The 15911-nt window shown below is 37.6% G+C and overlaps 4 protein-coding genes across 4 annotated transcripts; 1 reads left to right on the plus strand and 3 right to left on the minus strand.

Moving 5' to 3' along the window:
- Positions 1-1184: 1184 nt before the first annotated feature.
- Positions 1185-2986, plus strand: LOC106111246 (tubulin beta-4B chain-like). Its single transcript, XM_013293270.1, has 2 exons — positions 1185-1384; positions 1570-2986. Exons 1-2 carry the CDS (start codon positions 1328-1330, stop codon positions 2839-2841), a joined length of 1329 nt encoding a protein of 442 aa, XP_013148724.1. The 5' UTR covers positions 1185-1327; the 3' UTR covers positions 2842-2986.
- A 348-nt stretch (positions 2987-3334) lies between these two features.
- Positions 3335-4958, minus strand: LOC106111247 (tubulin beta chain-like). Its single transcript, XM_013293271.1, has 2 exons — positions 4766-4958; positions 3335-4670 (listed from the first exon to the last, which is right to left on the minus strand). The coding sequence occupies exons 1-2, from the start codon at positions 4820-4822 to the stop codon at positions 3381-3383; spliced, it is 1347 nt and encodes a 448-aa protein (XP_013148725.1). The 5' UTR covers positions 4823-4958; the 3' UTR covers positions 3335-3380.
- Positions 4959-6858: 1900 nt separating this feature from the next.
- LOC106111162 (alpha-1,2-mannosyltransferase ALG9) lies at positions 6859-13328 on the minus strand. The gene is made up of 10 exons (XM_013293172.1): positions 13141-13328; positions 12780-12946; positions 12197-12383; positions 11232-11431; positions 10593-10870; positions 10038-10195; positions 9040-9138; positions 8886-8971; positions 8253-8468; positions 6859-7500 (listed from the first exon to the last, which is right to left on the minus strand). Exons 1-10 carry the CDS (start codon positions 13239-13241, stop codon positions 7208-7210), a joined length of 1785 nt encoding a protein of 594 aa, XP_013148626.1. The 5' UTR covers positions 13242-13328; the 3' UTR covers positions 6859-7207.
- Positions 13329-13625: 297 nt separating this feature from the next.
- LOC106111163 lies at positions 13626-15846 on the minus strand. The gene is made up of 4 exons (XM_013293173.1): positions 15605-15846; positions 15328-15463; positions 14913-15049; positions 13626-14435 (listed from the first exon to the last, which is right to left on the minus strand). Exons 1-4 carry the CDS (start codon positions 15707-15709, stop codon positions 14253-14255), a joined length of 561 nt encoding a protein of 186 aa, XP_013148627.1. The 5' UTR covers positions 15710-15846; the 3' UTR covers positions 13626-14252.
- Positions 15847-15911: the final 65 nt, after the last annotated feature.

Consider the following 15911-nt stretch of genomic DNA (forward strand, 5'->3'; position numbering starts at 1 on the left):
TGGTGGCGGGCTTCAGGTCTATGAGCACGGTTCGCGGCACGTATTTGCCGCCCGATGCTTCATTGTAGTACACGTTGATGCGCTCCAGTTGCAAGTCTGAGTCGCCATGGTACACGCCGCACGGGTCGATGCCGTGCTCGTCAGAGATCACCTCCCAGAACTGCAGCAAAGAAACAAATTTAAATTATCAAATGAATGGACTAAAGATCTTATAGGAGAAATTGTAAAATATTGTAAGAAATTTCAATTAGAGTAATGTGTATTGCAGCCATTAATAAAAAAAATGCTCGGAACGTCTTACCTTTCCTCCAATCTGGTTCCCGCAAGCGCCAATTTGAAGATTGATAATTTCCCTCATCTTGATAATTTACTCGCTTGTAGAATCAGATACTTGTCAATTTCTTGAAAAAGTCGGTCAAAATATATTTATCTTGCTGATGCTTAACATTAACTTAAGACTAATAAAAAAAATATAAAAAAATTAAGCACAACTTCACACCGTACGCATCTTACGACGGATTTCAAACGAATGATCCGGCAAAATCATTTTCGCTAAATTGAAATTTCAAAATTCAAGAATAGAATTGTTCTAGAATTTTTAAAAGTTTGCTTTTTTAGCCGACCTTTTCGCTTTAAAGAAAAATGTTTGGCACTTAAGCGCGGTACACACTTTGCCAATACAGTTGCTCAGAAGCGGTCAATAACTGGAATCAACACAGTATCAATGCTAAGGGGCCCAAGTGTGTCCATACATTTTATGACTTATAGTCGTAAATGCTCAACTGTACTAGCCATGTGTGTACCGTGAATTCAACAAGTGAAGTAGGTACATTGGTTTATATTAAAAAATGCACTCTTACATCAAACAGATTAGTAATTATCGAATGAAAGGACCCTACAATAACGAATAAGAAATACCCGTAACATTCATTAGAAAATGTTAAAGAAGCAATAGATGTCTGTGTGCCAGGATCTTACCACATGGAGAATACGATATCTCTACCTACCCCTTTGGGTTACGGCGTGACTGTAATCTTCGAAAGTACAGTGTTTTTCATGCCAGTGAAAAGATCCTATACCACTGCTTTTCTTATAAATTACTGGTCGGTAATGAATTTTTTAAATAAATATTGAAAATCGAATTTATTTTTCTCCGTGGCCGAAAAAAGAATATTGTCATTTCATTATTAACTAAAATTTCGTGTAGAATGAACGTATTTTGATTTCATTTTTTTTATACTTTAATATTTTTTTTATGGTCACTTTAGGAGGATAAAATTATACCAAACTTAATTTTAGGTACAAAATTTTTAGTAAAAGTATCAAGATGAGGGAAATCGTCCATATCCAGGCTGGGCAATGCGGAAATCAAATAGGCGCTAAAGTAAGTGTAATGTTTCGAAAATACATATACAATCACATGCTTAAGTAAAAAAAAACAGCTAGTTAGGTTAAGATTGATACGCCCGCATCTGTAATGACTTGATACTGACGAATGCGTCAGTAATCATCAAATTATTTGTATTGTTTTATTTGGATCTTTGTTTGATACAAAAACCATCTTTCCAGTTCTGGGAGGTAATCTCTGACGAGCACGGCATCGACCCCACAGGTGCCTACCAGGGGGACTCTGACCTACAGCTGGAGCGTATCAACGTGTACTACAATGAGGCGACAGGCGCGAAGTACGTGCCGCGCGCCGTGCTGGTTGACTTGGAGCCCGGCACAATGGATTCCGTTCGCTCCGGACCCTTCGGGCAGATCTTCCGGCCGGACAACTTTGTATTCGGACAGTCCGGAGCCGGCAACAACTGGGCCAAAGGCCACTACACTGAAGGGGCTGAGTTGGTGGACTCTGTGCTGGACGTGGTGCGTAAGGAGGCAGAGGGCTGCGACTGCCTGCAAGGATTCCAGCTGACGCACTCGTTAGGCGGCGGCACGGGCTCCGGCATGGGCACACTACTCATCTCAAAGATAAGGGAGGAGTATCCAGACCGCATAATGAACACGTTTTCCGTGGTGCCCAGCCCAAAGGTATCGGACACGGTGGTGGAGCCTTACAATGCCACGCTGTCTGTTCACCAGCTGGTAGAGAACACTGATGAGACTTTCTGCATAGACAACGAGGCGCTGTACGACATCTGTTTCCGCACGTTGAAGCTGACGACTCCGACGTACGGCGACCTGAACCACCTAGTGTCGGCGACCATGTCCGGCGTGACGACGTGCTTGCGGTTCCCAGGCCAGCTGAACGCGGACCTACGCAAATTGGCCGTCAATATGGTGCCGTTCCCACGCCTGCACTTCTTCATGCCAGGCTTTGCGCCGCTGACGTCGCGCGGCAGCCAGCAGTACCGTGCGTTGAGCGTGCCAGAGCTCACTCAGCAGATGTTTGACTCCAAGAACATGATGGCGGCATGCGATCCACGCCACGGCCGCTACCTTACCGTGGCTGCAGTCTTCCGAGGCCGCATGTCCATGAAGGAGGTGGACGAACAAATGCTCAACATACAAAATAAAAACAGCAGCTACTTCGTCGAATGGATACCGAATAACGTGAAGACCGCCGTCTGCGATATTCCGCCTCGGGGATTGAAAATGTCTGCGACGTTCATTGGCAACACGACGGCCATACAGGAGCTGTTTAAGAGGATATCGGAACAGTTCACCGCAATGTTTAGAAGGAAAGCTTTCCTGCACTGGTACACAGGTGAAGGTATGGACGAGATGGAGTTCACGGAGGCGGAGAGCAACATGAATGACCTGGTGTCTGAGTACCAGCAGTACCAAGACGCGACGGCGGACGACGAGGGAGAGTTCGACGAAGAAGTTGAAGAATAATCGTTTGTCTTGTCCAATGTTTTGTGCATTCCACGTTAATGTCTTGTCCATGTTTTGTCCCTTAAATGTTTTGTGCAGTGTTTAGTGTTAGGCGTAACCTATATGTATAATCGTTATCTAAAATAAACATTTTATTAAAATCTGCTTTTTTGTGTTTAAACGCCGATAGGGTATTCATTGTTGAAAATAAATTTGTGAAAAGCGTATTATATACTTTCTTTTTACCGATTCGGTAGAACAAATAGAAATAAGGATTTTATAATAACGCGTCTTTCATATTGCTCTTTTTGGATACAATGGTGTATCAACCAGACAGACTCAGGGCTAAATAGCGATATACATAGATGGTCTAAGGTCTATACTATTGCTTTGCGCAGTGCCTTTGACGTTAACCTCATGACGTCATGCCTTAACTGAGTACTGGACAAACAGGCAGACAATCTTTTGAAAACTTTAATTACAGTAGTTGGGTATTGACTAGTAAAACGAAAAAGCAATTACAAATAATTTATTAAATAAAATAAATAAATCGTCGAAACTTATTCATCACTATCGTCGTTGTGTGTGGTCTCTTCTTCCTCGAATTCCTGATCGTTAATAGTGGCGTCCTGGTATTGCTGGTACTCGGATATGAGGTCGCTCATGTTGTTGTCCGCCTCGGCGAAGTCGCTCTCATCCATGCCCTCGCCCGTGTACCAATGCACGAACGCCTTCCGCCTAAACATCACTGCGAACTGCTCCGAGATACGCTTGAACAGTTCCTGGATAGCGGTGGAATTACCGATAAACGTGCCCGACATTTTGAGGCCGCGTGGTGGGATGTCACAAACGGCCGTTTTTACGTTGTTAGGTATCCAACCGACGAAGAAGTCTTTGTTCTTTGTTTGTACGTTTAGCATCTGCTCGTCCACCTCTTTCATGGACATGCGACCGCGGAATACTGCGGCCACGGTGAGATAGCGGCCGCGGCGCGGGTCGCACGCCGCCATCATGTTTTTGGCGTCGAACATTTGTTGAGTAAGCTCGGAAACGCTCAGCGCGCGGTACTGCTGGCTGCCGCGTGACGTCAGCGGCGCAAAACCCGGCATGAAGAAATGCAGCCTCGGGAACGGCACCATATTGACGGCCAATTTGCGCAGGTCTGCGTTCAACTGGCCCGGAAACCGCAGACACGTGGTCACGCCGGACATCATCATTGAGACCAAGTGGTTGAGGTCGCCGTACGTCGGCATTGGCAGCTTGAGCGTTCGGAAGCAAATATCGTACAGGGCCTCGTTGTCTATGCAGAACGACTGATCCGTATTTTCTATCAGCTGGTTTAGAGACAGCGTCGCGTTGTACGGCTCGACCACTGTGTCCGATACTTTGGGACTGGGGACCACGGAAAATGTCATCACAATTCTGTCGGGATATTCCTCTCTTAAATTGGACAGAAGCAACGTGCCTAGTCCGGATCCGGTGCCGCCGCCCAACGAGTGGACGAGCTGAAAGCCTTGCAGGCAGTCGCAGCCCTCGGCTTCCTTCCTCACTACGTCCAGCGTCGGTTCAAGTAGTTCGGCGCCTTCCGTGAAGTGTCCCTTGGCCCAGTTGTTACCGGCCCCGGTCATGCCGTAGACGATGTTGTCTGGGCAGAAGAGTGTGCCGTAGGGGCCTGCGAGGATGCAGTCCATGGTGCCGGGCTCGAGGTCTACGAGCACGGCGCGCGGCACGTACTTGTACCCGGCCGCCTCCGTGTAGTACACGTTGACGCGCTCGAGCTGCAGTTGGGACTCTCCTAAACAACAACCCGCCGGGTCGATGCCGTGCTCGTCTGATATCACCTCCCAGAACTATAACATTATATGTGAAACTTAATCATGAACAGCATTCTAGATCTCCAAGCTAGAAATCAAGTTTTTTTTTTCATGTTTGTCTATTTACATACCTTTGAACCGATCTGATTTCCACATCTACCGACTTGTATATGAACTATTTCTCTCATCTTGGTTATATTCACGAATAATTTAAAAAATAAAAATAAACAAATAAACCTTAATTACTACAAAAAATTATAACTAACAATATGAAACTAATTACATGTGTAACCTACACTAAAAACCTAACATAACTAAATAAATGCTTTGTTAGCTTAGCCGGCTAGATTATTTTTCCAAAACATGTAGGCATTGAATTTGAACACTAAGTGGGACCATGGGCGGATCCAGTCTTGGGTAGTACACGTACGATGTACTAAAAGTAATGTTACTCAGCACTGTACTAAAAGTAACGTTACGGTTTCTGTTAATCGGACATTTAGCACTTTTAGAACAGTACTACACGATATCGGTGTTGGCTTCTTCGTTGTTTGATTTGATTGTATATTTGCTAGAAAGCATCTACCTTCGGTAATAAAAATCGAAAGCGGATAAAATTATTTATAACTTAAATTTATTTTCACTAATAACATATGTTTGACCTTGCTTAAAATTTGATGTGAAGTAATCTATAAATCTATAGATATTATTATATTCTATTCATGTTATTGTGTTCTCAAAAATCTGAAGTACTAAAGGTACTAAAAGTGTGTACTGGTACATTTTCCCAATTGAACTAGTACTTTTTTTTTTTTTTATAACATAAGGTGGCAAACGAGCAAGCGGCCACCTGAAATCGCCAAAATGGCGAAGCGACCGCTGCCCGTAGACATCCGCAATTGCAGATGCGTTGCCTACCCTTATCCGACGGAGGAGGAGACGCACATAAAGAGGATATTTCCCCTACCTATGCATCTCCTCCACCGTCGAATCCACTTCCTCTTCCCAACCTCTCTTCGTAAGAAAAGGGTGGTAAAGGGAAATGGACTTAAATTAGGCCTCCGGCACCACACTCACATCAGACGAAACACGGAATTGCTTCCATTTCACGCCTGTCTTCTGTGTGGTCGTGGTATTACACCGGGCGTGCCGGCCCTGCAGTGCTAAGATGTTAAAGCGGGCACTACCACTAGTATGGAGCGCACTTGCAGATGTCCGATTAAGCCCAAGTCTAGGCGGATCCAGCTTTGACGTCAGGGGGGGGGGTCACATAGGCATGGTCAAATCAAGAGCTTGATAAAATATGTAAACATATTTTGTCAAGCTGTTGACCAACCAGCTCAGGGGGGAGGGGGGTTGAGTGGCACACATGGTAATTTAAATTAAACATTTCATAGGATAATAAAAAACAGTTAATGAAAAAAATATTTATTACAAATTATAAGTACAATTAAACGAGTTACACACATTGATTTATATAAAAATGCAAAACATTTTGATAATCCATACTTGTGAACTATAACTAATATTGTACTATTATTATAACCATAATTATTGCATTTCGTAACACTCTGTGTGACAATTAATTTTATAAACTTTATTGCAAAGGTATACGAAGAATAAAAACTATCGATAATATCAAAGCGCATCACTATGTTGTTTCATTAGTTGTGTAAGTGCGAGCGAGATGGCAACATCGATAGTGTCCATTGTATTAGTATCAAAATAACAACTAGTTTAGAGGAAACTAGCGTATACTACTTTGGTTTAGTGCTTATATTTGCTTAAAACTAGTTTTTTTTTGTTTATATGCTAATTAGTTTGCATTTTAAATTTTACGCGAATTTATGAATAACGAATTTATGACTAGAATAAAAATATATTCTTAACTATATGTGCATTTTTGCATGAGATTTTAAATATTCTTTTTAAATAAAAGGGGCAAACGAGCGGCGAGAACACCGAGGTGGTCAACGACGTCATGGACATCCGCAACACCAGTCTTAAATAATAAAACATTAACTATTAGTTTTAGAGAATAAATTCAGTGCAATTTAAGTTTTATTTAATATTATATCTCATGCTAAAAATGTATGAATCATAGAAATATTTCATTATCTCAATGATATGATTGTTTATTGCAACCCTTATTAATATTAGAAGTACAGAAAAAAGAATAAAACACATATAGGATATTCTACAATCTTTTAAATAAATTCAACAAAAAATATAACATGAAACAAATTATATATATAAAAATGTGCTTAAAGTCAAATGCAAATATTTTACGTTTACTTCGTTTTCCTCCACTTTTACAGCAAACAATAAACCAACATTTTCTCATACATTCACTCTGAAAAGTATGAAACCGTAGACTGAAGGGCTTATCATAAATATCCGTGAGAACATTTTGGTTACGTAATCGATAAAATTTCGTAATACATTGTAGAGCGCTTAAAAAAAATCATACAAAATTTCTCGATTACGTAACGAATACAGTCCAGCAACTGTCAAACAAATATTCGTAATAGACCTCATACAAAAGTGATATCAATAGTGAAGGGAAAATGACCTTAATTGGTTAACAATTTATTCTTTAAAAGATATAAATTTGCGTAAACGACATTTTTATATGATATTCCGGGGATATAAAACGATCTGAATAATGGATGTGATTTGCCAGCGTCTAGTAAAGGCACGGCGGCGATAATCTCCCATTTGTTGGTGTGTTTGTGGTACGCGGGTTCGAGCCTCGAAGGCGCGCCGATGTCGGAGTCCACGAGATAGTGACACTCCAACACATCGACGTAGGTTCGATTATCGCCTTTATTTTGATCGTTAAAATAAGGATGGATAATACGAGTACCTGAAAATTAGTAAGGTTTAAATTCTACCCCTTTTTAGATCTTTCTACATCCTTATTTACATTGGGGTTTACTTCAATATGTTTACAGCAAAATTAGTATCAACAGTTTCTGCAGTGGAAACTTCTAGTAAACCATAAACAAAAACATAACGCATATTAACTTGTTAAAATTTTCGTGATACACACTGTATTTTACTACTATTATAAATGCGAAAGTTTAGATGGATGGATGTTTGTAAGATGGATGTTAGTGTGTAGATTAAACGGATCTCGGTGAAATTTGGCAAAGACAGAGAATATTGTGGAAGAACACATAGGCTACTTGCTTTCGTTTTTTTTTATTAACGTGAACGGAATCGCGGGCAAAAGCTAGTTAATTTAACACGGCTTAACACACCCGAAGGTACCTATACCGAATAATTCACGTGAGTGAGCCGTTACAATTAACTAGCTGCTGCTCGCGACTTCGTCCGCGTTAAATTAAAATATAGCCTATGTCACACAGTGACAAAATATCTTTATAATGGTGCAAGAATATTTGAAATCGGTTCAGTAGTTTTTGAGTTATTTCGATACATACAAAAGTACAAATCTTTCCTCTTTATAATATTAGTATAGATATCCCTCACATTCTTTAGACTATGAGTAGGTCGCTTTGTTTATTCGGTAAATTGATGATAATGATAATGATAATAATAATGATGATGATGATGATGATGATATTGGTGATGATGATGAGATGAGCCACTCACCATGTGCAGTTTCGTGGTACGGCGCTGGCAGTTGACCAGCAAAGTGCGTGGTGATGAACCTGGCAGTATGCGCCGGTGGCAGATGCCAGCTGGACGGCGAGCGGTACCACTCCTTGCCGTAGCAGAGCACGCGGGACTGGCTCGACACTGGCATGTGACGTAGGAGTGTCATCGGACCGTGGTAGTTGTGGTATAACGCGGTTATACGTGATATACCTAAAAAATATTATACCTTTGTACTATAATAAAAAAAAATGACCGACCCCTAATAGATAATAGAATAATCTGAAAAAGATCAGTAATTTAAAAACAGTAATGGTGAATGAAATTTGAAATCGGTTATTTCTACTTTTTTTTAGAAATACTGGCTCATTTAGATATTTTTTTTTAATTTACATTTCTTACGTGTACCATAAGTGTTTTGTGTGAATAACCTATGACATTCCGAAGAACAAGACAAATCTAATGACAATGACACATACAAACCCACATAAATAACATATGCGAAAAAAAAAATTGTCAGTCGAATTCAAGCTTTGACAAACACGTAAGTCAAAATTACATACTAAACATTTTAAAAAGAATGTACGTAGAATTGAATTATTTGGAAATATTATTTTAAAAAAAACTTACCTCCTATCCCAGCTAAAATAACACACATCACCATAAGAGGTCCCGTGTACGCTAAATAATGCCTTTTCTCTCTATCCTTACGCCAACTGAAATATTAAATTAATTCAAAATACATGTTTTACAATGAAAACGTACAATAAAGTAGAAAACTGACCTAAACAGTTCAGTGCCGACAGCGAAAGTCAATTTCTGAATACAGTCCAGTGATATCGCGCCAGTCAACACTACCATACTGTACACTGGGTATAAAAACCTACAAAAAAAAATTAGGATAAAAAACATAGAAATTATAGTATTTAGTTTTTTTTTAAACAATTATTATAATTGTTACTAGCAATATTAATTTCACACTGCACTATAGATCTCTTCAGGAATGCGCGCCAACATCCCAATCCTTCTAATGACATTGACAGCTGTCAGAGATGTGACGTTTATGCCAATAATCTAGTGTTGCGCCAATTCTACAGCGCGGTACTAATTTTCTTCTTAAACCTTAAATGCATGATGATGCATTTATACATCAGTGGACTATTTTGAAAATTCCTTTTTTTTCTTTTTTTTCCCTTAATCTATGTTCAATTTACAATTTTTAATTTATGGTACATAAAAAGAAAAAATCGTCCCTTTAAGGGTTAACAGTTTATACAGTACTTCGTCCAATAAAATTCTAAAAAAAAACTCTATTAGTAATCTATGTGTTCTTCCAGGTTGTTTTATATCTGTGTCAAATTTCATAGATATCCGTTGAATAATTCTGATAATACATAGTAACAAACATCCATACATGCAAACTTATTATATCAGTATGAAAGACAATCACAACCTTATTAAAAACAGACATGAACACTAACAAATTTGTCATACATACATGCAAAACTTATTCGGGAAGAACACATAGGTTTAATTTTTTTTTATTCATAGCCTTATAAGATGGCAAACGAGCAAGCATCCAATTGAATTCTCCAAAATGAAGTGACCGCTTCCTCTTAGACATCCTTAATTATAGATGGATATATACGGAAGAGAAGAGGCATATAAAAAGGATATTTCCCATTCCTATGTGTCTCATCCACCGTCAAAACCACTTTCCTTATGTTAATTTTGTTTTGTTGCAATGTATATTTTCTATTGAATTAGACCATAAAACATTACCGTTCCTCCTTGTGCGGCTGCAGCATGAACACCGCCAGCCACAGCGGCAGCGGCAGCAGCGCCAGCCAGTACGGCGCGCAGAATGCGGCGCGCGCGGTGGAGCGCGGCGCCACGAGCCGGCAAGCCAGCAGCAGTAGCGGGCACGACAGCGAGAGCACCTGTGTGACAAATGACGTCACTACAACTGGAAGCACCAACAACCTAATGATTGAACGTAAGGAATTCCGATTGATGATCGACATCGATTTCCCGTTATTCGACTGTTGTAGTAAAATTATAAAAAAACATACTAATTTTGTATGCTTTGGTAAATTCACTTGAATAATTATGGAGAGAAATAGGACATTACCAAAAGGTTTTTGTAATTCAATTATTATTTTCACTTTGCTATACAATATTGAAATTATCACATAAAGTATTTTTAAATGAAACGAAATTTAAATTGTAACATCGTCTTAAATGATAAGGCCACACTTAAACTCTAAATTAAAATTTTGACGATAGTCTAAGCAGTAACAAAGGTAAGAACTCATGTTCAAAACTGTTAAGACTCACCCAAACAATATTAAAATTCAAGAAGCCATTAACAAAATAATAAGTCCAAGGTTCCACTCCGTACAAATCAGGTCCATGTTCAGTGAAGATGTTATACGCTACAATATTCCAAGGAGCGATTACCAGACGTCCATAATGCCAGGAATCCACTAATACAGTGGGCAGCAGTATCACTAACAGAGATATTAATGACCATTTGATGAACTCCGTAAACTGCCTTTTAAGTACCAACATATCTATTGCTATTGGTAAACCAAGGATTGCGGTGAATGGCCAACCTGAGGAGAAAGTTGCAAATTTTTTAATACATGGCGAAATAGTTTTTGAGTTTCTGTACATCTTAAGTTGGTATAAACAAATATTATATGTGGGGGGGGGGGGATCTTTTATACCTTCTAGAAGAAGTTAGAAGGTTAAGTTATATGGAATTTGACTTATCGAAACCCTCTTGTTAGCTATCCCTGATGCAATAGAAGATTAATTTGATTCCACCGTTGTGGAAAAACATTCAAACATTGTTTTTTACATAAATAATTAGCTTTACTCTTTTATTGGTTAACTTGAATGGTTCATCCTAAACTTAAACCAGAAAGCTATATATTACAAATCGTTCATTACATAGGAATAATTTATACATACTAAGTAATGTAGTGGTAGCAGTGAGCATTACAGCATAAGGATAACGTTTCCGCCACCAGCAAGCCAGTGCTGCAGCCACTAGCGCTGAACTCCACGCGGATGGTAACATCGCGGCTGAGCTTGCGAACATGCCCGCTGCAGGCAGTGTAAGGCACAGCCATACACGACCAACGTGTATACCAAACTCATGACATATAGCTCTGTTTAAAAAATATTCATTTCGTTGAAATCATGCATCCTACAAGAGTGTATCTCTATATAAAAGGTCATACTGGTGTTTCCAGAATTTCACGGGCTTCGATGGTCACCTCAGTGTTCTCATGACTATGCCCCCTACATAATATTTTCTGTTATAAAATGCCATTTATATTATGACAATTTTACAATAGAATACATAACTTAAAGGCATAAGATTGCAGATTTTATCACATTCAAATGTGAAATACTATTGGTAGGTACGGTAGGAGATGCATTATAATTTATAACACAGCTAAAACTCACTTGGGAACTTTCTGAACCGACCTGTTTCAGAACCATCGGGGGTCCTTCTTCAGGGTGAGTTGCTGGCTATATTCGCTATCGCGTCGCGACGTTCAGTGACCATCCGCAGTGACCAAGAGAGATAGCGCATATAGCCGGCAACAACTCACCCTGAAGGACCCTCGACCGGTCTGAAACTGGTCGAAAGTTCCCAGGTGAATTTTAGCCATGTTATAAATTATATGTTACAATGTCTCACAAAAGTTTTAATAAGTTAATAGTAGGGGATGCATATAATAGGGAAATTATCCTCTTTTTCTGCATTATCTATTGGTAAGAATAGGCAATGTATTTGCTACTGTCAATAGATGGTATCTTTTCAGTATGGTATTTCCATTTTGCATTGTTTACATACATCTCTAGCATCATTTACAGACAGCATTGGTTTCTGTGCATTTATTTAAAAAAAAACTTTGATTACGTACTTGTAAAACATGAGATCAACACATGCAGATAATGTAGCTAGCATTCCTCTAATAGTATAGAACACAGTTACAGGTGTCATTATGTAAGATAACATTTTTGCAGGTATCGCAAACAGCCATAATGGCATGTATGACCGTATTGCATACACAGGACTGTACTCCCATGTTTGTAAGCCAGTACCATACACTGAAATAAACAAGTTTTAATTTTAGATTAGTAACTTTGGCAATAGTTACCATTGTGTTAAATTAGTATATTTTAACTAAAAAAAAAAATATATTATCTTTTGAACTATTTCAAAAACATAAACCATCCAAGAAGATATACAATCTTACTTACTTATAAGATTATATAATTGCGAAAGTTTGGATAGATGGATGGATTTTTGTTAGAGTTTGTAGTCTAAATGGCTGACACAGTCTGGAAGAATACATAAGCTACTAATTAAGTTTTTTTTTAATTAGCGCGGACAGAATCGCAGACGAAATCTAGTGTTCTACATTCTTCAGTTTAGTTATTGACTTTAAGGTTTTAATTATTTGAGATATATGATTGTAATATCATTTATTTGTCTAAACTTACCAAGGTAATGTAATGGCTCCCAATAATTGTAAGTCTCATCGCAATCTGATATGTGGTTCCAATATGCGGCTAAAAGTCGAGATATCAACAATAGCACCAATGCTACCGCACCTCCAGGGTATGCGATGCTACGTAAATCTGATGGAGCATTCGTCATAAGAAATTCACTGCAAATAATAAACTTATATTAAATAAGGTATTATATTTCTCTAATAGACGATTTATCTATCGTGAAAGAAACAAAAACAATTACAGTCACAAAAGGTTAATTGTGACATGGATGGGTATAATTCGGTTACTTTTAGTTCTTAACGATTAAACCTTATATTGTTAGAACCAATGCCTTATTGGTTTCTTTTACCTTTCGCTAGATTTACGTGTTTTCTTTCCTTTACTGAAACTAGCTGATCTCTTAGTCCCATTTTTATTATGAATACTTCTTTGTCTAGCTGTTAAAGGCATTTAGGTGATATGGTTGTTTAATAAATAATATAATGCAATAATTAAAGTATTTTTTTAAAAAAATTGCCCATAAAATATAAATAATTGAAAAATTGTCAAATTTTTTGACATTGACAACTGACTCATACGAATTTTTTTTTTTCAGATGTCAAATGTATCAATGTTAGGCATATTCTGCCAAGGATGAAGATTAAATTATCCTTTAATAATTGTCATAAAACCTTTTTTGTATTAGTCCTTCTTTATAAAAATTGCATAAAAATAGTAAAATTAGGATTTCAATAGAACTCATCATATTAAAAACTTGTCTTTAGGCTTGCCTGAAATAAACTCGACTATATTATTATGACAATCATCAACAAATACTCAATAAAAAAAGACAAGGTAATTAAATCAACATTTATTTAAACAAATAAGTAGGTACTTTGCAATAACAAAATAATAGAAATCTTCCTACATTGTGAAAGTAAGTCCTACCTTAACAATACATCAAATTGTATCACTTTCTACCTCTACCTTACACCTTAATATGAAACTATGAAATAGCAGACATTTTTAGATCTTCATTGCAATTGGAAGTAGTCGATACATAATAACGAATGGAGAAAAAAAAACATACAATACACAATGTACATCCATATTTCTATTACTTTACTATGTTACATTTCCTACAGTTTGAAATCAATCACACAAATGCAGATACAACTTATGTATACACATTTGTATATGGGCATTTACTTTAATACCATATCACAATAACTGTTTTTGGTTAACAGATATTCATTATTTAATTGAAATATGTATTAAATTTATTAACAAATATAGTAACAAGTTGTTTTTTGCTATAAAATTTAAGAGAAAGGTAAAAACTACCCTAATCATATTTAAAAGTACATCTATAACAGTTTTACTAAAGTTAACTTGTGCAGATGATTTTCCTCTATTTGTTCTAGAGTGTTTAAAAGCACAAATTTCATCATGGTGTAAATAAATATTCGGTTTTATTCAATTTTATTTTTTCCTTCTACTTCTGACTACCATCCATCCTGGTTCCTGATCTTCATCCATTGGCTCAACTGTGTCATTCTGTCTTGATGATGATGCTTCACCATTCATGTTTTCTGTAACATTGCTGCCATCATTATCATCTTCACTGCTGCTACTGGTGCTATCGTCATCTGGATTGCCATGGCACTGTGAAATTAAAAAATATATAAATACCACACACAAATGAACCATAGTAATTGACAGAGTATGGACTTCCATTTGATAAGGTCCAGGAAGACCTCTTCCACACATCTAAGCATTATGTGTCAATCTAAATGGGCATGAAATTACTTCACAGTGGGGAGCCAGTGCCGGTTTCAGAGCTACCAGGACACTGGACGGAATTGAAAAATGCATAATGATTTATTTTAAATCCAACAATCATGTATACATGGAGATAGAAAAAGCTTGTTTATGGGTACATTAGATTTTTTTTATGAAGATCAGTACCCTCCTGTAGATTCAGTTCACACAACCCTTTCATTTTTTTACCAAGCCCTTAGAATAATTTAACAAAATGGCACCCCTTTCTGTCACTTTGCTGTGCCACTACCTTAATACAGGTACTCAGTAACATATGACAGTAATTTCTATTGGAGTGAAGGAAATAATATCAAATCTTACTTGTGGTGGTACTGAAGAATGCATGGGTACACTTAGCCAGATCTGACATTTCGGCATTGCTTCTATCCTAGCCCGGAGCTCGTCATGTCTGCCCTCTTTTAGTAGTTCAAGGTATAATAGGAGTAGTGTTGCTATTTCTGAAAATATTGTCATACAATTTGCTTATTGACTGACTTCCCAAAAGACGGAGGCACTCAATTCGTCTATATGTTTTTTTTTACAGTATAGTGATGACTTAATGGATAAGTTGGTAAGTTGATTGCATACTATGAAAGGTATTAGGGATTGAAAAAGGCCATCCAGCAGTGGGCAATAAATGGTAATCTTTATGATGACAATTCAAAACTGATTATCTGAGTATTATGTATCAATCATGTATTAATTGACGGCATTCTAAAAAAAAAAATTAACTAACCTTTAGTTGAGTTGTCATGGCATGCAGTATCAAATTCTTCATCCATCAAATCCTCCAACAATTCCGTGAGATCCTCCCTGTCAACAATATTCTCTACGCAATATCTTGCTATATATACTGACATCAGCTGAGCAGTCTGTAACATAGTTCCATGAATTACTATCGCACGCGTAAACATTGATCATAAAAATGAAATAGAAAATGGACCAATTCGTCGTCTTGACTCTTGACGTTAAAATATTACAAGTATTAAATTTAGACTTTTACAACTAAATACCTTTATTCCTCCTGGTGCTCCCATTCCATGTTCAACAGCTAATTGCAATGCTGTCCAGTTATTAAGGAGTAGGTCTACAATAGGTTTAAAATCATCGTACAACATTTTGTTAAGCTGATGTCACATTAAATCTTAACACATTGTTGTACTTTTTTTTTATTAACTAATTAAATAAATAATAAAATCACAAACATATAAAACCATAACCTTTACGGTAAGTTCAGGGTGCACAATCTCAGTACATTTAACTTGGAAATCCGAAGATAAAATACTGCAATATAACGGAGCACCTTAAATCTATTTTGAT

Source organism: Papilio polytes, unplaced genomic scaffold, assembly GCF_000836215.1.
Source record: "Papilio polytes unplaced genomic scaffold, Ppol_1.0 DF824180.1, whole genome shotgun sequence".
NCBI classification, from domain to species: domain Eukaryota; kingdom Metazoa; phylum Arthropoda; class Insecta; order Lepidoptera; family Papilionidae; genus Papilio; species Papilio polytes.

Excerpts from the sequence above, each read along its gene's own strand:
- LOC106111246 (XM_013293270.1), top strand. The coding sequence starts at position 1,328 with ATGAGGGAAATCGTCCATATCCAGGCTGGGCAATGCGGAAATCAAATA. Across the intron at positions 1,385-1,569 it reads GAAATCAAATAGGCGCTAAA|TTCTGGGAGGTAATCTCTGA; the intron begins GTAAGTGTAATG and ends CCATCTTTCCAG.
- LOC106111247 (XM_013293271.1), bottom strand. The coding sequence starts at position 4,822 with ATGAGAGAAATAGTTCATATACAAGTCGGTAGATGTGGAAATCAGATC. Across the intron at positions 4,671-4,765 it reads GAAATCAGATCGGTTCAAAG|TTCTGGGAGGTGATATCAGA; the intron begins GTATGTAAATAG and ends ATAATGTTATAG.
- LOC106111162 (XM_013293172.1), bottom strand. The coding sequence starts at position 13,241 with ATGCCTTTAACAGCTAGACAAAGAAGTATTCATAATAAAAATGGGACT. Across the intron at positions 8,972-9,039 it reads GTCGGCACTGAACTGTTTAG|TTGGCGTAAGGATAGAGAGA; the intron begins GTCAGTTTTCTA and ends TTAATATTTCAG. Across the intron at positions 7,501-8,252 it reads GTACCACGAAACTGCACATG|GTACTCGTATTATCCATCCT; the intron begins GTGAGTGGCTCA and ends ACTAATTTTCAG.
- LOC106111163 (XM_013293173.1), bottom strand. The coding sequence starts at position 15,709 with ATGTTGTACGATGATTTTAAACCTATTGTAGACCTACTCCTTAATAAC. Across the intron at positions 15,464-15,604 it reads GAGCACCAGGAGGAATAAAG|ACTGCTCAGCTGATGTCAGT; the intron begins GTATTTAGTTGT and ends ACTATGTTACAG. Across the intron at positions 15,050-15,327 it reads CCATGACAACTCAACTAAAG|AAATAGCAACACTACTCCTA; the intron begins GTTAGTTAATTT and ends CAATATTTTCAG.